This window comes from Episyrphus balteatus, chromosome 1, assembly GCF_945859705.1.
Source record: "Episyrphus balteatus chromosome 1, idEpiBalt1.1, whole genome shotgun sequence".
Taxonomy (NCBI): Eukaryota; Metazoa; Arthropoda; class Insecta; order Diptera; family Syrphidae; genus Episyrphus; species Episyrphus balteatus.
In genome coordinates this window covers 157,083,250-157,105,693 of record NC_079134.1, presented here as the reverse complement: position 1 = coordinate 157,105,693, position 22,444 = coordinate 157,083,250, and the positions used below count along the sequence as shown (strand labels likewise).

At 30.6% G+C, this 22,444-nt stretch overlaps 1 protein-coding gene and 1 long non-coding RNA gene across 2 annotated transcripts in view; one reads left to right on the top strand and one right to left on the bottom strand.

Annotated features, from left to right (window-relative positions):
* LOC129921362 (uncharacterized) overlaps positions 1-20,847 on the bottom strand; it is a 46,690-nt gene extending 25,843 nt beyond the window's left edge. Inside the window, exon 1 of the mRNA XM_056003162.1 lies at positions 18,835-20,847. Coding sequence (XP_055859137.1) covers positions 18,835-20,085 — 1,251 coding nt within the window. The 5' untranslated portion in view covers positions 20,086-20,847. The remainder of the gene's footprint in view (positions 1-18,834) is intronic.
* On the top strand, positions 7,662-8,158 carry LOC129921370 (uncharacterized). Its single transcript, XR_008773508.1, has 2 exons — positions 7,662-7,947; positions 8,015-8,158. It is a non-coding gene; the product is annotated as an uncharacterized LOC129921370 (long non-coding RNA).
* Positions 20,848-22,444: the final 1,597 nt, after the last annotated feature.

The window sequence follows — 22,444 nt, the reverse complement described above, 5'->3', positions numbered from 1 at the left end:
TTAAATGGTAACTACATGAAATAACGTCGTCGCTATCGCTAGACTTTCATTCCTCTTCAAACGCCTACACATTCTGTGTTGTGTTTTTTTTTTTAAGAATTTCAACTCTTGATTGATATGCATTCAAATCTAAACTCATTTGAAAATTTTATCACACAATGGTGACGATCAAATCGATGATGGTTATTGACTTTTACTCGTTCTACTCCAAAAATATAAACAAGCAACGCAACGTTTTGGAGGTGTGACAAAACTGGTTTTGTATTTGCACGAAGGTAGCTGGCAAAACCATGTGACATCTTTTTTTTTCTATTTAAACATTTTAATTGACTTGCTTAACTATTTATTATGTTCAGTAGGTTAAATATTTATTGTGAATTCTAATAAGTAACGTTTTATTTTATTTTTTTTTTTTCTAATAAATATTTATATCTTGTATTTCTTGGTTTGTATTCTTTTTAAGCTTATGGGTAGGTAAAAACAAAGAGAGATTTTATATGAACCTTGCATTTGCGATATTTTGCAATGTAAGTGCACATAGTTGATTATATTTATCAATTGTTGTATTTTAAAATGCTTTATTATGTATTTTTTTTATGACACGAATTAGAAAATACTTTTCTTTTCCTTATTTTATTGCGATTTTATTTGAGTTTTTTTTTTTTATAAAATAAAACAACTTGTGTGTTAGTCCAGTGCATTTATAATTTGACCCAGCAGTTTGTACCACCCCCAAATTTGTTTGATTTTTCGCAGTCGCGAAATTCACCTTTCGGCCGCCATCTTGGATTTTAGTTTTCGTTGAATATCTCGATTTCTATTTATCCTACATAAAAGTTGTATGAACAAAAAACGTAGGCAATTAAATTTCGCTTTTATGTTATGAACATTTTTTCGATATTCTGAATATTAAAAAAGTTACAGGCCAAAAAAGTAAAAAAAAAACGAGAAAAAATACAATTTTAAAGTATTGAGAACTTTTTATCAAAATTATGTAGGATAAATAGAAATCGAGATATTCAACAAAAACTAAAATCCAAGATGGCGACTGAAAGGTGAATTTCGCAAGTGCGAAAAATCAGGGTAATGATATTCAGCCAATGCTCTATCGAATGAGCAAAAAAAAATTGGGGGTGGTACAAACTGCTGGGTCGTCCATATATGAACATCATAAATGCACTGGACTATGTTTTACCACTAAGTTTGAGGCTGGAGTTATAGTTTTTTTTTATGTTCAATTGAATTGAAAAAAAAACTTTTACTAACCTGGGATTTGAACAATTACAATAGCCGTGTTTTATTGGTAACTGATTTCTTAGCTAAGTAAAATTTTGCACGGGAAGAACAACAAATGAAGTTTTTTTATTTGCTTGTTTACAGAGATTTTTTTTTTTCTATACTCTTCAACAATAAAGAATTTTATTAATAATAAATAAAAGTAATCGTTTGTTGTTTACTCAGTTAAATACTGATTACCAATAAAACACAGCTAACAGCCCTATACTGTATTTGATTCCTTCGAATCAAAAGATTTCCTTCCCTTATCACGACAAACTGGCTTTGAAAAACCTCTTACTTTCAACAGCAAAGCGTTATTTCCGTCTGTTTTTGAAATTCTAAAGAAAAAAATTGTTTAAGTTTAATTTTATCGGTGCGGTGCGGGCCCGCAGGTTTCCAAAACACCGCTGGTTACATTTATCAATAAATTGACGCAGAGTCACCGAACTCAATCACTGGTTGAAATTGTTTTTTTTTATGTACGCCTTTTCAAACTCTTAAAATAATCTACAAAAAGCCGATTTTTCTGTAATGGCAGCTTTTTCTCAAGAAAGAATGCGATTAAAAGGTGCTATTGCTTCCATATCCCGACATTTAGAACATCTTTTTTTCTATGAAATGAAGTAATGCGATCAAGATTCAAGAATGAAAAATAAAATTTTATCGTAGAGGTTTTTCTCAAAATTAAAAAAAAACTTTAAAAACGCATTTTATAATTTTATATTAGCGATTCTTAGGCTAACTGACCACAAATACATATATTAAGTTAAATTTATTTTTTTTTTCTGGAAAATAACTTAGGTACCTACTGACTCTACATCCATTAAATTTGATATAAATCTTTTTGGAAAATATTAAAAAGTTGTTCGCCATTATTATTTAAGTTTATTTGATTAAAGTTACAAATTGTACTTTAAAATCAAATTACTTTAGAATTTATAAGGAAATATTTTGAAAGCAATCATCTCAATTTTCTTTAAAACTATTTTTTATCATTTTTTCATTATCGTGTCGAAATAACCTTTCAGAATAAATCATGATTTTAATGATTTTTTTTTTTGTCCATACACATCGTAAGTTTTTTTTTAAATTCATTTTCTATAGCTCAATTATTTTGATATCATACCAGAAGCAAACCAAACAGACCTTTTGTTGATATTTTATATTATTAAAAAATCGTGTTCGTGTTTACTGTCAATCACCATAAAAGAAACTGAGACAATTTTTAATTATCTCAATGAATATGAACTGGCCAATTAAGCCATAATGCTTCCTTCTAATATCAACAAAGAATCATGAAATTGCTTTACATTTTTTTTATTTGCAATTTTTTTTTAAAAGCTTGCAAAACAAAATGTACACAGTCGGTACTGAGAGTAATATCGGTTTTTTTTTTTCGTATATTTGACAAGAATAAAAGGACGCTTTATTTTTAATCAACTCAATACAAACAATTAACACAAGTTCACATGATCGTTTGGTTTATTTATAAATATATTTTTTTTTCTTTTCTCTAAATTAACACCCTTTAACCCAAGCACTTTTCATTAATTTGTGCGATTGACCCAGTTTGTTAACATGTCAGATGCACTATGAAAAGGCAACATTTACACAACAACTAGTTGTAATAAATATTTTAACAACTCTCATAAAAAAGAAAGTAAAATTTTATTTACTTGTAGAAATGTTTTATTATATCAGACTAAGTTATGATGATGCGCATAAAATTAACTAGTAGCGTCGGCGACGCTCCATAAAACATCTTAACCTTGAACTGTCCCTCATAGTTTGTTAACGACTACGTAAACTGTACATCATTCGCAGCCATAATGACGCAATTAAAAACTAAGTTCCACCGCCTAGTTTTCCTATATTTTTGTTTGAATTTTTCTTTATTTATGAGCTAGTTTTCGTTTCTGACCAGCTACTTCAAACGAAAACACAAAGTATGTAATATTTATAGGTAGTTCCATCACTCAAAACGAATTTTGATTGATTAAAAATAATGTTTTTGTTTTTGTTTCAATGCCACCATTTCCATTGAAGGAGAAATCTTATTTTTTTCCAAATAAATAATAATTTTCGTTTGAAGGTTAGTACATTTTAAAGTCTGAAAATTTTTACTAAAATCATAAATAATACACTGCTGGGCAAAATAAGCGTCACGCAGACAACATAAAATAAATTACATGTTTTTAAAAAATACTATTTTGCGAACTGTTCTTCGTGTTAAATGAGAGACCTTTTGGAAAAAATTTTTGTACTGGTTAGCCAAATTAAAAAATTAAATGCACCTTTATTTTTTAATGGAAAATAACTTCTTCGAGGGACTCAATAGGACTATGCTGAATAGCGTTCTGAGCCCCGGTACACATATGTGTTTTTTTTAAATTTCCCTAAAATCCCCAAAAATCAATTCGAGTACTTTACCTATACCAAAAATCATCGTTTGCCTACCCTCCGTTCAGGAGATATTCCAAAAAGAAATTTTCAAAATTTAAAAAAATACGAAATATCATTTTTTCTAAAATCTCAAAAATGCAAACGGCCATTGTTTTTCCACCTCGATAAATTGGTATAAACCAAAAATCGTCGTTTGTCCACCCGACGTTTAGGAGATATTCAAAAAACAAATTTTCAAAATTAAAAAAAAAAGTTACGCATACACCACGGTGTACCTACTGAAATTTTCAAAGTCCTTTAGATCCCCAAAAGTAATTTTTTTTGTTCAAACATTCAAACGACAAAATCATATGTTCACCTTGAGAAATGAATTTAAACCAAATATCAACATTTGTCTACCCTACGTTTAGAAGATTTAGAATTTTGTACTAAAAAATTTAAATTCTCTAAAATACCCAAAAATTTTATTTTTTTTTTAAATTCAAATTTCTGCCGTTTGTCCACCTCGAGTTGTTTACATTTACCAAAAATAGTAGTTTGCTTACTCTACGTTTAGGAGATATTCAAAAAACAAAATTTTGTACTGAAAAATTCAAAGTCTCATAAAAACCCCAATGTTTTCCAAAAATTTTAGAACTAAATCTTTTTCAAAAAGCTTAGGACTCTCATTTCAAGATTAACTTAAACTTATTATATGAATTAAATACAGTAGCCCAAAAAATTATACGAACAAACAAAATTCGTGATTTTTTAGTGATTTTTTAAAAGAAAAATAATAATCGTATCATGACAACATGACAACAAAAAAGTATGTAAAAACTTCATTTTTTTTTTTTTTGTTTTACGATTTTAGAACTTATTTCAAATGGTGAAATAGAAAAATCATTAGAACTATCCCAAAACCAAAGTTTTCCAATTTTTTTACTTGCGATATAGGTACTATAGGGCAAGTTTAGGATTCGTAAAAAAAATCGAACTCGAGATAACAATTTTACATGACATTACGATGATGGAGAATGCCAAAAAAGTGGGTCCGGCAATTCTGTCTGTCTGTCTGTCTGTCTGTCTGTGCGTCTGTCTCTATCTGGAGCTGCAGCCTAAACGAGTGAAGTGATTTTCTTCAAACATGGTAGTTAGCAGTTTTTGGTGATTCCCTAGAGGGGAAATTGAAATTTTTTTTTTATGACCAAAACTAACGGTACCTGCCATATAACGGAAATAGAAAAGGTAATTTTTTTCAAAAACGGCTCTAACGATTTTGATTAAAATTTTTGTGTGTAGTACTACACATAAGAGCCAACTTTTTAAATAAAAAAAATATTTTTTGTACCGTTATTAACGGTACCTGTCATAGAACGGGTTTTTTCATTTCTGAATATCTCGTACAACATTAACCCGATTTAAATGAAACAAACGTGTGTAAGTAAAGATAATATTAAAAATTTAGAAAATTTTCAAAAAACGCATTTTTGGATTTTTAAAAAATATTTCAAAATTTTTTTTTGAAAAATCAATTTTTTGAAAACGGATCAATGAAAAATTTTGAAATTTAGTATTTATGTGTAAATTAATTATTTCTTCAAAATGGCATACAAACTTTTTTTTTGAAAAATGTTAAAAAATTTTTATACATAAAAAATTATTTTTTTAAAAAACGGCTCCTACAATTTTCGAAAATTTTTTTCTGAAAATACCTTTTTATACAAGAAATAAAATGGCATATTTGTTTTTTGTTTTAAGATAATTTAAAACGGAGTTTAATTAATTATAAAAACAGATTTAATTTTTTTATACTACTTATAAAATATCTTCAAAATATCAAATTTTAAATTTCTTGAATAAAAAGCTTTAACATTATAGTTACTTTAAGCATAAGAGCAAGTACGTGCGACCCCAGTCGTGCAATTTATTTCTTTTTGTTCTTATTTTAAGGAAGTGGGAACATTCTTTTTGATAAAATGATTATTATTTTTTGAAAGCCTATTTATTTAGCTTAAAGTTTCAATTTGTTTGTTAAGTCTACATTAAAAAAAAAATTGTTCTTACCGAAAAATTAAAAATTTTCAAAAAAATGTTTCCAAAAAAAATTTTATGAAGAGCCAAAAATTTGTAAAAGAAATCGAGGTGGATAATCGACAGAAACATCAAGAGAAGTTATTTTATTCTTCGAAAAATTAACATTAATTGAACCTATACAAAGGGTATAGTTCTTAATTGCAAGTTTTGCCATTGTTATTTAAATAATTTGAATAACTTATACCAAAACGATTTTTTGAAAGGGATAGATTCTGTACTAAAAAATGTCATTTTGGGGCTTCAGTTTTTCGTACACTCCGTTTACTTTTTCAAATTCCTGTATCCAGCCATAGAGATAGAGTCGCGTAATTTTATTATGTTGAAAAGTATATCTAAAATAAGGTCTAACTAAGGGCTATATTAGGAATCGCGAATCGAACGTTCAACTCAAGTCGAACGACTTGCGAAACTACGAAGATCAGTCCGCAATGCTGTCAAAATAAAGAAAATAATGGGACAGTTTCATTTTTAAAACGCTAAATCGGTAATTATTAATTAATTAATTTTAGCGATTGCTAAATAATAGATAATAATAATAATAGATTTTTAAGACCGTAGGGCAATTTCTTGTTCACTGAAGATCAGGTACAAAATATTTGGCCGAACTATTATAGAAGAACGTCTAGCATTGACAATGAACTACAGGATGTTAAACATGTCTTCAAAATACATTATTATAAATTTTCAATGTCAAACTACCCAATTGATTAAAAATAGAAGCATTTTCTGTGAACAGTATGACGAAAATGTTTTTTTACTCTTTTTAAACTTAAATTGTCTTAGGCACCAAAGTACTTAATTACGAATCCTTAACATTTTGGTTACAACAAAAAACATGATAGTTAATATAATACTCAGAAAAATAAAACAATTTAACACACTTCTTATTTTTCCGATGAATTCAATTGCCCATTTCATCTGAAGACAGCAATAATTGACAAGTTTAAAGACGAATAAATTCGATCAACTATAACCCGGAACAAGAAGATTTCATTATTTCAATTATTGTACAATGTACACCGCCCCAAACTTCTTGTGAATAATTGACTCACCGTACATTAAACACCCATCATACAATTTTACAGTTGAACCTGATACTGGAGCTCGCGAGCAGATGTTCTTTGACAACGCTACCGGTGAAACGTGACGCGAATATTCTTTTCCCTTTATTCTATATTCTCTATTATGTTCCACATGCTCCCCGAGTCTTCACTCCCCATTTTCCGAGCGAGTGTACATTTTAAACTCTCCCCATTCACATTGATGTCTTGTTGATTAATTGCCAAGTATAAATTAGAATTTATGAATACTTCAGCACATCTCCTCTGTTCAGTTTTGTGTACAGAAAAGCGGTCAGCTTCAGCTTCCAGCTTACTTTTTTATTCACAATGGTATTTTTAATCTGATGTGATGATGGTTTTCAAACAAACAATGGCGCCAGAGATGAACAACCAAAACACTATACCACCATCATGTTCATCATCACTTAAGTTTTTTGAACAATTAGTAGAGTTTCTTTATAAGCTATTGAGTTGGCTTCGGAGAAAATAATAAATTTTATTTTCATTTTCAAAAAATTAATAAATTGTTATTAGCTTTATGCAAATTTATTTCTTTTTCTTTATAAATTCATGATCTTGATCAGCTTCAGCTGCTCCATCAAGCATCGAACTGGATCCACTGAATCTATACTATGAAATCTAGATTGGAGCAAGCTTAATTGAATAATCAAGAAAAACTCACTTAACCAAGTGATTGTTCCGTGTAACTATGTTATTAAGTAGAAAAGCAAGTGCAAAGGTCTTGAGATTCTTAGACTAAGTAATTGCAAGCCACTTGTCGTGTTTTGTGAATTAGCACAAGCCGCTTACTTTTTTTTCAAAAAAAAAAAAAATAAACAAAACAAAAAAAAAAAAAAAAAACAGATTTCTGTTTCTTTGTTGACCTTCGATGAAACGAAAAGTGTTAGACTGGTCCACCTCGATGGCTTGTTTAAGAGTGGGACGTGGTCATTAAGTTTCATATAGCATAGCGATAGTCTATATTACATCTATAGGGTAGGTATACTTGATTTGTATTTATTTTACAATTTGCAACGAAGATAAATTATAGAGACTATGTTTTTTTGTCAAACTGATGGGGAGTGTAAAATGGCAGCTCAACAACTGTAAACAAGCTTCTAAAGGCAAGGTCCTACAGTTAATCGTATTCAAAAGCGTTCTTCAAGCACGATTAATGGCAACTGATTTCTTTTCAGAAATTCTTTATTCAGCTTTAAAGAAAGGTTGGATGGGAAAAACCATGTTTAAATATGCTGATTCCTTACTACTTTCCCTCAATTTTCAATTTACATAATAATTTGTTCAAAAAATAAACTTTAAAAATATGTTACTATTCAGAAGCTTTTACTATTCATATATTTTAAGCAAACCAAAGCATTTTATAAATTTAAATTTTCAATTTATTTTTAGGAAAATAGTTCCTAATAAAAATATCATTATTATGTATTATAATAATCAAGAAGATATAAATGAAAGCCAAATTGATTTCTTCAAAAGAAAATATACAACAAAAAATATTTTCACTAAAACTATAAAAACAAAGTATGTAATATATTTAAGTTTCGTATGTTTCCATACTTGCAGTTTGGCTGCAAGTATATATAATATAATGAATATTCAGTTGATTATAATTCGTTTTAAAATGGTATAACTATATGTATTTTTGACATAAGCTTTGCACAAAATCCTCATTTCAAATTGCGAGAAGGGTCACATTACGGAAATGCTTAAAATTCATCTGCTGAGAAAAAACTTCATCATATCACTTTTCTGCTGAGCTTTAGGACTTAGTGAAGATATAACATCATTGCTCGCAACATCACCAAAATTAAAGAAGTAATCGATATTGTTCAAATCATCGTTTACAGAACGAGCTAAAGTTTTAAGTTTCTCCTATTTTTCCGGATCGAGGAGATTTATCAATGCAATGCTAAATCAAGGTTGCGTCCATCGCATCAAAAAAATTTTGGAATCGAGTTAATAAAGAAACTTAAACTTTTCAACTACAGGACCACTAAATTTGAGCCCTTCATTTTTACTTGCTCTATAGGGCAAGTATTGGTTTCGTGTCGAAAAAAAAAATTGAGGTTTTAATCAAAACCAACATTACGATGATGGAGAATTCCGAAAAAGTGGGTCCCGCAATTCCGTCCGTGCGTCTGTACGTCTGTGCGTCTGTGCGGTTGTGCGTCCATCTGTACACATTTCCACAGCCTAAACGGGTGGATGGATTTTCTTCAAATTTGGTACAGATGATTTTTATGGAATTCTGAAAGTTGGTTTTTTTTTGTTTTTTATATCTCGTTTAGAACGTATACCTCCCATACAAAAAAATACGATATTGCGAATTTCTCGAAAACGGCTCTAACGATTTTCATTAAACTTTGTATACGTAATATTTAAAGCAATGGCAATAAAATTGCATTTTCATTTTTTCTCAAAAAAGTCAAATACAAAAAAAAAAAATTTTATATGAAAAAAATTTAGTCTAAATGTCGGCTCTTCCCCAACCTCAACAAAATTTCTTTAAAATTTATTTTAGAGGCAGCTCGCAAAATCTACAAGTAAACTAACATAAAAGTGCTTTGAACTGCAAGAGCAAGTACGTGCGACCACAGTCGTGCATTTTATTTATCAACGATTCAGATTTCTTTTTTACCGTCAAAATAGTTGGCAGGAGATACCTGTAGTGGCAGTTGTTTTCACCTTGCAGAATATCAATAGCTTTAGCCAAAGGGGCAGACCAAGTAAGCTAATCAGCTTTTTATTCCAAATCGCTATTTGCGTAATGAAATCGCGAGGAGCTTATCTTTTAATTCATAAATTTGATTGTTTTTATTTTATAATGAGCAGAAATGTGACCTTTCAAATAACAAAAAACCATTTAGTATATGTACATATATGTTTCATATATTGCAGAGTTATCTCTCTTTTAGTTAGAGCTTGTGAATTGATTTTTCTTCAATTCACAATTCAATCAAAGTTCCTGAGAGCTTATATGTAAATTGAATCATTTTACAATACACAAGTCAAAAGAAGAAAGAATTAAACTTTTGTCTAATTGTGAATGAAATAATTTATAATTCAAAACTACTTTGCTAATAAGATTTGTTTTTTTTTTTTTTAAATCATTAAATTCTAAGTGCTTTCATTTCATTTTAATTCACAAGTCTATTATTTACTATAAAATTGAACCAGAGCCTAAGCTAAGAGCTTTTGCAACTCTGATTTGAAGTAATAGCAAGTACTTCTCGTACTTTACTAGCGATTTTCAAAGAAAGCCATTTTCAACGAAATCGAAGCAGTTCACAAAACCCAACTACTTGGGCAGAAGAAAGTCAGTAGATCTAGAATTAACATAAATATCTACTTATAAGTAGTTTATCATAGTGGTTTACACTGCTATCTTATTAATCCACACAACAATAGTCTCGTTTCTTTGGAGGTGGCAAATTACTCATAATTTAGTAGTGATTTTTAATGCAGCAAACTTTCGATGAAATCAATGCAATTCTCATCCAATCGGACAGAAGAGTATAAGTAGTTCTTGTAGTAAATTTACTAGATCAATCTACTCATGATATCTTTAGTATCGATTTTTAATGAAAAAAACATTCAATGAAATCAACGCAATTCTCATCTACTCAGTCAAAAAAACATAAGTAGTTCTTATAGTAAATATACTTGATCATCTATTCGTAAGTACTTTTACACTTTCAATTGAACGCGGCAATATGTACCTATGTCATATCTTAAAGTGCAACTTGGCAGAGTTTAAATTAAATTCAAAAAAGCTGTAAGTACTTTTTTAACATTCAATAAAACTTCCTTATAGGGTGCTTCACAATTCAGTTGAGCATTTATCCAGCTTCTTTTTATTTTTACAAGTTTTTTTTCTTTTTTTTTAATGAATGAACTATGGAACCTAACACAATATAGAGCTTATTGCCTTTATTTAAATAAAGATTAAAGACCTCAAGCACGTTGCACACAGCAAATTAAGTGCCTGTATTATAGTGAGACTTTCTACAACTCAACAACTCTCACGCATGGACATGGAATACTAAATTATATTTTTATTTGTACATTTACATTGCGACATTTTAATTTTTTTTTTTGCATTTTGAGTTCTATTTGTTGAGTGGTTTCTTTATAACCAACGCTAGTACTAGTATCTTGTGGATAAGAACTGAAAATAACATTCTCCCATTAGACCAGTGCCGATGCCTTCAAAAACATTAAAAAGTACAAAAAAATCATAGTAGGATGAAACCCATTGGAAAAGAAGGGGAATATGATAAGAATGAAAGGAAAAATAAATTACGGGCGAGCCGAGTTCGGGAAGTGGGTGGGTTGAGTTTTTAATGGTAAAAAATGGTATATCTCGATTTCCGGCAAAACTACAAATCCTATAGAAAAAAATTGTATGGCAAAGTCGTAGGTAATAAAAAGATCTACAACTTTTGTACCAACAATTTTTTCACTTAACCTCAAATTTTATGTGAAAAATTCAAAAAACCGAGTTTTTGGTTTTTTATTTTTATCTTTTTCAAAAACAAAAATTTTTCTACGAAATTTGGTGAAAACTTACCTTATTATGTCCCAAATACACTGTTATTTATTTGATTTAAAATATTAATTTGTTCACCTTATTTTGACTTAATACAAAAAAAACACCCTAATTTTCAAACGAAAATTCACGTGTCAAAATATCAGCTTTTTTCAAAAAGTTGGTGGGCATTTCGTTCTTTAAAATGTCTATTTTCTGATGGTGTAAAAAAAATTTTACATTAGTATACTATAGAACATGTTTTAGTAAAATTCAAAAAATGAAAAAAGCTTGAATTCGAAAAAAAAATGTTATCATTGTTTACAATTTTGGCCTATTTATTCAAATTTACACTTTAATTACTCAAAAAACGTAAGATTTCATGTAACATTGATTAATCTTACGTTTTTTGAGTAATTAAAGTGTAAATTTGAATAAATAGGCCAAAATTGTAAACAATGATAAAAATTTTTTTTCGAATTCAAGCTTTTTTAATTTTTTGAATTTTACTAAAACATGTTCTATAGTATACTAATGTAAAATTTTTTTTACACCATCAGAAAATAGACATTTTAAAGAACGAAATGCCCACCAACTTTTTGAAAAAAGCTGATATTTTGACACGTGAATTTTCGTTTGAAAATTAGGGTGTTTTTTTTGTATTAAGTCAAAATAAGGTGAACAAATTAATATTTTAAATCAAATAAATAACAGTGTATTTGGGACATAATAAGGTAAGTTTTCACCAAATTTCGTAGAAAAATTTTTGTTTTTGAAAAAGATAAAAATAAAAAACCAAAAACTCGGTTTTTTGAATTTTTCACATAAAATTTGAGGTTAAGTGAAAAAATTGTTGGTACAAAAGTTGTAGATCTTTTTATTACCTACGACTTTGCCATACAATTTTTTTCTATAGGATTTGTAGTTTTGCCGGAAATCGAGATATACCATTTTTTACCATTAAAAACTCAACCCACCCACTTCCCGAACTCGGCTCGCCCGTAATTTATTTTTCCTTTATTTTTCATCATATTCACCTCCTTTTCCAATGGGTTTCATTCTACTATGATTTTTTTTGGTTTCAAAAATTATCGACCCTGGTCTACATGGGCTACACATGAAATAAAGGCTTTGCTGATTTTTTTTTTGTAGAAAACAAGTTCAGGGAACAGGTTGTTTGATTACATGCAAAAATACAAAAAAAAATAAAAACTGACCAAAATGTTGATTTTTTTGTTTGTTATTCTCTCTTTTGAGTCGGTCCACGGGAAATAAATGTATCGGCATCAAATGACGCAATTTCCGTTGGGAATACAAATTTTGAATAATAAAACGGCATCTCTTCTAAAAGACGTGCTCAAGTATTGTTTACTTTTTTTTAGGGTTGTTATATGAGCTATGAGCACGTTGTAGTTATGAGTTACCTATTGTTTTAACACATTAGGTACCTTATATTGTTTGTTACTCAAATGCAACTGTCAAGTGAATGAATCATGAATTATCCAAGTAATAGGGGTTTGTAGGGTGTTTTCTTATTTGATGTATTTAAAATGTTCAATGTGTTTTTTTTTTTTATTCAGGAAGTGAGTTTTTTTTATTGTGGTTTCGGTTTGTAAACCTTACTAGAATCCGAAAATATTATCCGTGAAAAAAACAAACCAACATAAACAAGAAGCTGGTTTTAATGAGCGCATGTTATTATGAAAACATATACTTATGAATTTTGAGATGTTTGGGCTTAAAACAGATCCACATGGTTTAAATAATATTTATGATAATCATGGATATACAGTAAGGTGTAGTGAAAATCCATTTTTTGATATTTGCAAATTTAAATTATGCATTTGAAAGAGTTTTGATTTTTTTTTTTGATAAAGAATAGCATCAAGTTTGCTTTACGTAGCACAGTGGGAAAAAAGTGGAAAAAACTCATTGGTGTGATAGCTGGATTTTTTTATATGTTGGAAGTTTTTCTTACAGTAATTATGTTGTAGAATCAGGATGTGAAAGCATTTTTTTCAAAAAAAATTTCTAGATTTAGAAATTTGTATTCAAAGTTGAAAAATTATGAAAACTGATGTAAATACGAGTATTTTTTAAATGGTATAAAATCAGTTAAATTTTAACTTTTCAAAAAATTTTTTTTTGTAAATATATTAAAAATAAACAGTTTAACAATATCAGTTACAAGTTTAGCAGAAAAAAAAAATTTTCGATTTTTCATTTAAGAATACTTATAATTTTCCGGAATTTTGAGTTCAAAAATTGTTTTAACTACTTCCTCTGTTTGCCTCTGTGGGCGGACTCATATCACATGATAGTGTTGAATCTCAGCAACATTTGGCACCAAAAATCTCATCCTAGTTCGTCCTAATAAACTTTTTAGAGCAATTTGAAGCTAAGCAAATGTGAAAAACGTATTTTCTAAAAAAGCAGATTATAATAATAAATGGAAAGATTTTTTTAAAAATCATATGTTTTAATATGTTTTTTGATCCGATGAATTCAAATCTGACGTTAGTTTGAAAATACCTACATATTAAAAAAAAAATCGAAAAATACATAAATGGACGGTTTTCAACGTTTTGTGCAATTTATTTAAACTTTTCTGGGGTTTACGAATATTAGATTCACAGCCGTTTGCTGAATCAAAACTTAAGCATTTATGTTCTAAATAAACTCTTATGTAGCAGTTTACGCAGAGGAAAAAGTAGAGAATAGGAGCTTATGTTCAACTTAAATTATTTAAGTTTCGTTTCAGCAAATGGCCCTCAGAGCACAAAAAAACTAAAATAAAGATATGACTAAAATTAAAAACTAAAAATTGTTTCTTAAATTTCTTCCTAAGTCTTAAACAATAATTAAGCTTGCAAGAAAATCTTATTTTGGTTCCCTTGCTTTTAATAATCTTGCTGGAAAATTTCATTAAAATCGGTTCAGTGGTTAAGGTTTAACTGAGTTTTTTCCAGTTCCCCATACAACGTGAATAACGGTTTCTATTAGAACTATTTTCCTTCTTTCAAGACCTGTTTAAATCTTTTCGATATCTTTTTTATTTCCCGAGATATCTTAAAATGTAGTAAGTGGATTCGGCTTCATATATCATAAAGGAGATAGTGACGGTATAATTTATATGGTAGATATACCATGCCAAACAACTCAAGATATCTCAGGCAGTAAAAAAGATATCGAAAAGATTTAAACAGGTCTTGAAAGAAGGAAATCAGTTATTATATAAACCGTTACTAAATATGTTGAGACAATTTTACTTATATAAAAGAATAAGGTCCGAAATAGTCAAGAAAAAACTTTTTTTTGCATTTTCTAACGGTAATATTTCAAAAACAGGAGCTGATTAGTTTTGTATGCCTTCGGATTCGATTTCAAAACATTGAAAACCTTCAGAAAAGTATATTTTGGTACTGCAAGTCACGTTGTCTTCGTTAAATTTCATACAAAAGTACTAGTTTTCGACTTTTTTCAACTTAAATAGCCATTTTTCACTTTAGTGGGCGGGGCAGTGGGCGGAAATTACTGGTGTTGATTTATCTTCTTATTTCCTATTATTCCTGAAAATTTCATCAAAAACGGTCCAGTAGTTTAGATTTTACGGAGTTTTTTCCACTCTCCCATACAAGGTTCCCCACTGTGCGTAGTCCCGACGGTTATAACTTCTATTTTCATGACGTTAAAAAAGAGGAAATAACGTTGGATAAAAGGCAAAGCAAGAGAAGCGGTGTGATAGTATGGGGCGCTCTTAGCTATTACGATAAGGTTGAACTACTACAGTGAATTAAAACCAAGTTTAGTATGGTGGGCACAATTGGACTTTGCAACCAACCAAAGTCTCCATACATACCGCCAAGGTTAATAAATGCTGAATTCAGTATAAAAATTTTGAATTTCTGACTTAAAAAATTTCTGACCTGATAAAATTGGTTAACGTCTAGCAACACCAACGATTTATTAGGAGAATTCAAATTTTTCTCTACCATTTTATCATTGTATGACCCTTATTTATTTTAATTTGTTCTTTTCTAAATAATCCAGGTTATGTTCCGTGAATGAAACACTGGTACTCAATTTACATGATCATTCAGCATTAAAACAATCTCTTTATCAGTTGGTGACCAAATTAGATGAACAATCTCACCAGAGTTTCATCAACCAGGCCAAATCATCGCAATATAGAGATTTTTACAGCAACCTGCAGTATGACCTAGGACCTCTTAGTTATTTTAATGATAAGAATCCTACAGAAATGATATCGCTGATACTACGAGCTAGAGGGGAAATCCTTCCTCTTAATTTCATTCCACATAGACCTGATTTGCCTCTCGAGTGTGACATCTGCAACATGCATGCCAGAGAAAACGTGGCACACTTTCTAGGATCATGTCCAATTCTCCAAGAAATGAGACGAAATATTTTTGGAAAAAAACATTTGACATCAGAGGAAGTTATTCAAATTTTAAATGGGGCACAAAGTTGGGAAAATTTGTACAAATTTGTTCGTTTGGCTCTAAGTTATAGAAAGAAAATACAAACAGAAAGCTTTTGATCTATCAGTTTTGATTTTTAAAATAAGAAATTCAAAGAAAAAAAAAATTGTTCTTAATATTGTAAACTATTATATTCTATTTGAAAAATTAACAAAAAACGCATTGTATAAAATATTATATTATATTCTGTCAATCTGACCGACGGTTATATACCAGGTCGTAATCGACTTGTGTTTAAATATTGTATTTATAAATTTATTTTTTTTTATGCTTCAATAAAGTCTAATCTAATCTAATCTAAAATCTAATCTACCCCTGCATCTTATTTTAAAAGGCTTTAAAATTCTTTGGTGCATTTTTTTGTGTTTTGTTATTGTTTAGCAAGTCGAAAAAATGCAACAGTATTATCAACCAAAAAAAAGATAAACCAATTTTAACAATTCAAGGTCTGAAAACAGATTATAAAATAATTTTTATTTTTAAGAAGAAAAATTTAAAAAAAATGGAAGCGGGTGACGGTTCTTTCCCATAATTGTATGCAATACTTGGTATAGTCTCCTCTAGCGCATATGACAACCTGGAGTCGTTTGTCCATTCCACTAATTAACTTTTGAAGGTTTTGTTTTAACACTTCTTTCACTGAAGTTTTCAGTTGATCAAGACTGCTTGGAGTTGGATTTCGGTCGCGAATGCATCTTTTCAATATTTCCTACACATGTTCTATTGAATTCAAATCCAGATTTCTGTGTGGTTAATCCGAAGCTGGAATATTAAAATCTTGAAGATATTCTCAAACTACTCTAGCATGCATTATCGTGCATCAGACTAAACTGTGGACCAAATCTAGGGGTGATTGGAACCAGATGCTGTTCGAGAGCATCAGTCAAGTATTTTTGGGTACTTAAGTTAGGTCTAGAAAGGCTCGCTAACTCCGTAGGTGTTGTAAAGCAGATTTAACTGCATGAAATTTTATGACTCTTCTTTAAAAGGCTCGCGGGTTAACAGACAGACTTCAGCAAATCTCTCCCCAAATCTTCCCGACAAACATATTATTCCATACCTTTAATTTAAGATCACTATTGTCTCATTTGAGAAAATAACCATGATGCTGTGGCATAAAGTAATAGCAGGACTTTACTTTAAAATAAATAGGATGTGCGTTAAATTTGAGCAGGAGTGTAGTAATGGTTACAAAATAATTGAAAAAGACTGTATTTAAACCAATAAAACGAAGTGTACCTATACATTAGGGTGTGTCACTTTTGTATGGCGAAAAAAAAGTATTCTAATTTTGCAGTGTTAGAAAAAGAGGGGTAAATTTGGCGCAACATCCAGATCCAGAAAATTGATATAAGATCAGAAAACAAGTCAATTTTTTTTGGCAAAACGAAGGCAAAAATTGTCAAAATCAGTTTTTTGACAGATCTTAATTAAAAAATAAATTGATTTTTGTACCAAACGAAATACCCATAAAAGTGCCTCCATACTATTTCACAAAGTATAAACATCTGTGAGATAGAAATGACATAGTGTAGAGGTACTTTAACCGATTTAAATTTCATATTAGTACCTATGTATGCTATATCAGTCCGCCATCGTATCCTCTAGCACGAAAAGCTATTCAAAAATTCTGCTAATATATCAGTTATTCGGCGTGCAGAATACTTTGGACACGTTCGTTGAATTTGTTAGATATCCGTTTGCACCAGTATGCTGTATATAGAAATGTCTAGTCAATTCTCTAAGATATTTTCGCTCTTCTTTTAAACGTTAATTCAAAAAAATTCATCATTTTTGTTGTAGTTTGAAAATACTTCATACTTATTGTGAGTTTAAGGTAAAAAAAAAAAATTTCTCCCGAAAAATGTTTGGTAACCCGGAATTTAAAAGGCTATTGCAAGTTTTACCCGAGTAGAACTATTATTTTCCGCAAAACAAATTTTTTGTTTGTTTCGATAACCTTGCATTTATTCAATCTCAAAGGGTTTTGAAAAAAAAGGGGATATTTCCCGAACGTGAACAACTTTTAGCCCACAATTCAAAATAAGGGAAAATGAAATTCAATTTTTCTACCTGAAACTCACAATAGGCTGATTTGTTTTCGATTGGGCATTCTTCCAACTATTCTCCTAGTATGTATTTGATATCCTTATTTTTAGAATGCGCCTGGATATCTTTCTTGGTCACTATATTTAACTGTTCAAATTCAAGAGATCGTTTTAAGATAATTTCGAATAACCCTAACTATGTCTTCAACGCTGATTAGCAAATTTAATCTGTTTTGCTATACTTTCATAACCCCTGATTTAAGCATCTCTATTTTTAATACAAATTTTTTGATAAGAAGATTTTATCAAGAAAACAAAAAGAGAGAAAAAACAAGAAATATCAAGAAAAGATAACAAAAATCAAAAACATCTAGAACACCTAGAATGCAAATGAATCATTTGAACAAAAACAAACAAAACGAAGACTAACAATGTTTGCCTTTTAAAAGCTGTATATATTAACCCAGTCAAATGAATTTTTAGCTTTTGTTTTTCAAATACCTCTTACCCAGAACCCAGCTAACAAGATTAATAAAAAGGCGTATATTCTCAATTAAAGTAAAAGAAAAGAAGCCCCATACAGAACAAAAAAATAAACAAAAGGTACGGTAGCAATAAATAAAACCACTCTTCATACGAAGTAGACCCAGTCAGTCAGTATAGTAATCACATTTTACACTATTCTACGTGACCACAATATTCCCTTAAATAGCTAAGAGCTGCCTGACTGACATTTCAGAGTCAACAACAATCAATTAAATAAAACCTTAACAAGACAAGACTATCAGACTAAAAGACTATGTATACCTCTCTATAATATATTACCTATTTGCTATGCCTAGTTAAGTTGGAGCAACAAAAAAATAAAAAAAAGAAATAAATAAATAAAAAAATCAATATGTGTCGAATCAACTTACCATATAATGCACATCGCTATCTCCGCCATTGCAATGATGTTCCGGGCATGCACATTGCCTTCCACCGCTATGGCTATGAAGAGATTCATCACTCACACTACTGTCTTCAGTTGCCGATGATGAGACGGCATCCATATCTCTTCCATTGAGTGTTGTAGTTTTGTGCAACCGTTCCTCTACTTCATCGATTTTCGTGCAACGATTATTACTATCCACCAACAATGTTGTTGTTGTTGTTGACTGTTTGTCGACTTTCTTCTTTAAATGTGCAAATGGTTCCATGTAAATGGGTTCATCTTTCTGCACCGATGCTGATGGCCATACAGAGTTCGAGAATCGTTTAATCACGTTCGTCGAATTGGAATTAGAGTTCGAATTCGAATTATTTTGGGTCAGGGGTTTACGTTCATCGGGCGCAACCGAATCGTAAATATTGGCAACACTTTTGTGGCACGATAAACAGTCTAAGAGATTCGACGATGATGTCCTCGTATGAAGGACTAATTCGGTTTTGGCTTTTTGTAGTAAATTATTCGATTTTTTACCATGTGGTAATAGCTGCTCCTGTTCTTGTTCCTCATCTTCTTTCGATTTCTTCCTTAAAGCTAATTGATTCTCAAGAAGTGAGAGTCTTTCGTGTATTTCACGCTCCTTGGGAGTACTGGTCGTGGGTATTCCACAACTAACCACTCGTGGTGGTTTCCGAGGCGGAGGACCACTCGGTAATGGCCTCCGCAAAGCTGCTCTTATCGAATCAGTCAGACCAGGCTGTTGCAATCGATCAATATCACTGGCACATTTCCTAACCAAGAAACTCTCAAGTCTGGCAGGCTTCTCAGGCAACAGTTCCTTAGGTTCCAACGAATTCTGTTTGACAAACACAGCTTTATTGTGTTTGTCACCAACTCGAAACGCTGGACTACGCTTAATACTACTCCTCTTGACCGGATCACTCGTGTGACGCGTCAGTCGCACCTCAGAATCTAGCGAGGCGGACTTGACTTGTTTGAATTGTGTAGCTCGCGATAGCTGAGTGGGTATTCGAGAATTTGAGCAAGACGTTGGCACGACAGTTATACATTTTAAGTTTTTTGGCTTCTCTGGGATGTCCAGAGAGGTGGCTGTACGTTGGAAGAGGAGATTTTTCTTATTACTATTGGACGATGATGGAGGCACAGTGGAACCACTAAGATTTTCAAATTGTGACTTTATTGCGCTCACTCGGCCGCAAACAGGTGGTTGGCAGGACATTGTTTTTTGTACTTGCCAGCCAGTTGTAGTTGCCTGCCAAACAAAATGACACTATAAGAAATTGAACAAAGAGGAAGGAAACTGAGAAAATCACTCAACCACGACCGAATTGTGAGCATTTCAAGAGTTGATTCGAGTTGGGGTAAACCTTTAGAGCTTCCTAAATACAACAGAATTTTTTTCTCACTTGTGGAACATAGGGTAGATGGATATTTTTAGATTCCCACTAACGCACTCTGTTGATGATTTCGATTATATAAAAACTATCTAATAGAGAAAGAAACACACGCGTTTTTTTTGGGTTGGAAAAGAATATTTGGCAGAGACAAAGAGGAGACGATAGAGGTTAATCCCAGCTAGTTTAAGAAGCTTATGCCTTTTGGAACTTATTTGCAAGAAACTAAGACTACAACAATAAGAAGAGACCAAAAGCAAAACTAGAAGCAGAGAACACACAAGACACAAATCCGAACCGAACGCACCATTGCTCGACTTGCAAATGGAAAAGTGGACAATAAGCAAAGGTATACTCTGTACGAGGAGAACGAGGGAGAGCTCTACAAATAGAATATAAATTAATTAATTGAATTGCTTTTGTGTTTGTTTTGTTGCTTTTTAGCCGTCGCCGTTGCTAAAGCTTGATAATATTCTTTGCAATCGCGGGGACCCTATGAACTGTTTTTTTGAAAAAGCATCAACACTTATGGCTTCTAGTTTTTTTTTGTTATTGTTTTCAAGTTTCACAAATGGAACGTAGGTATATCAATCCGCACACAGTTCGTTGGTTCGTTGGATTTTGGATTTTTCAATTCAAAAAAAGAATATAAAAAGTAAATAAATAAGAAAAATGTGTGGTGGCCAAATGTATGAGAAAAATGAGAAGAAGATGAAGTAAAAACTGGGGAAACTTGAAATTGATGGTGGTTGGTGGTAGTGGCGGTTGGTGGATGTTGATTTTGTTCTTCTTCTATGCACATCATTCGTTGTGCAATACATTGAAGAATTTTTGACAGAAATGACAGTAGAAAGATGAAGTCGTGAGATTTTTTGCAAATGTAGTTGTGTAGTGCTCATTTTTTTTTTGAAAAATAGTTGTGAGGGAGTAAGATAAAGTGCTGCCGTTGTAGATCTTAAAAATGTACTCTTAAAAATTCTATTTTTTTTAATGAGAATTGTGCAAAACAAGAAACTCCGATTATTTGCCAAAATCAGTGTATCCCAAATAAAAATTTTAAAAAGAAACAGTATGAAATTGAATATTTTTTGCTCGTTTATAGCGATCATTAACGAACATATTATTCACTAGTTTAAAAAATACATCTGGATGTAAAATTGTCAAAAAGTATCAAAAATAGATCCGAATCCAAAATAGTTAAAAAATGACTATTTTTTCTCTGTGTGATAGTGAAAAAAACTCGGGAAAAAATCAACTACTAATTAAAAAGCAACTACAAAGAAAGTACAAATAATATTTTGAACATTCCGGTAAAGCCTAGTACGCAACTGAAGTGAAACGAAATTTTCCATACAAAATTTCGTTGACGAAATCTTGAACGAAATTAAATTTGTTTTGTTTTTGCTTTTTAACTTATTTTTTTATTTGTACTTTTATTATTTTTACTCTACTATAATACCCGATGGTATTTTTTTTGTTAACAAGTTCGCTGTGGACTTTGGAGACTTCAAAATTTTTCGTTTCGCTTCAGCTGCGTACTAGTCTTAAACATAAAACAGCTCAGAACAGACATAATCAAGTGAATTTAATAATAATAACAAGAGGTCGAATCTAGAAAAAAATCTAGAGGAATTCATGCAACATTGTAAACTTTAAAAACATAGTAAAATGGATAAGTTTACCATACACATTTTTCAACGCCCACGGCAATTGATTTGCAGTTTGAAATTTAAAAAAAAGTATTAAAACATATTTTTTTCTATTTTATTATATTTTCTTGTAAATGTATTTCCACTTCTTGCAGTCATTTTAATTTATTTTATCGTCAAAATTAAACATCAAGGCTATATCAGGGTAGAGTTGCCTATCCCAACTAACATTTCAGCTTCGGTTAAGGTATTACAAAAGCTACATTTCAGCTTCTTTTAAACTTTAGTAAGGTTGTTGGGCATGGAAAAAGGAGAACGTTATACAAGTTTGACCCTCTATAAGAAGTTTAAACGAAGCTTTACCGAAGCTCTACCGAAGCTTTGAGATTTGACAGATAGCTTCGGAAGAGCTTGTATAGCTCTTTAATACATGTCTTATCGAAATTAAAAAAACAACTACAAAAACAAAAAAGAATTCTTTTTTAACTGGTTTTTATTTTATTTTTAATCATGAATTTTATCTTTTGATCTGAAA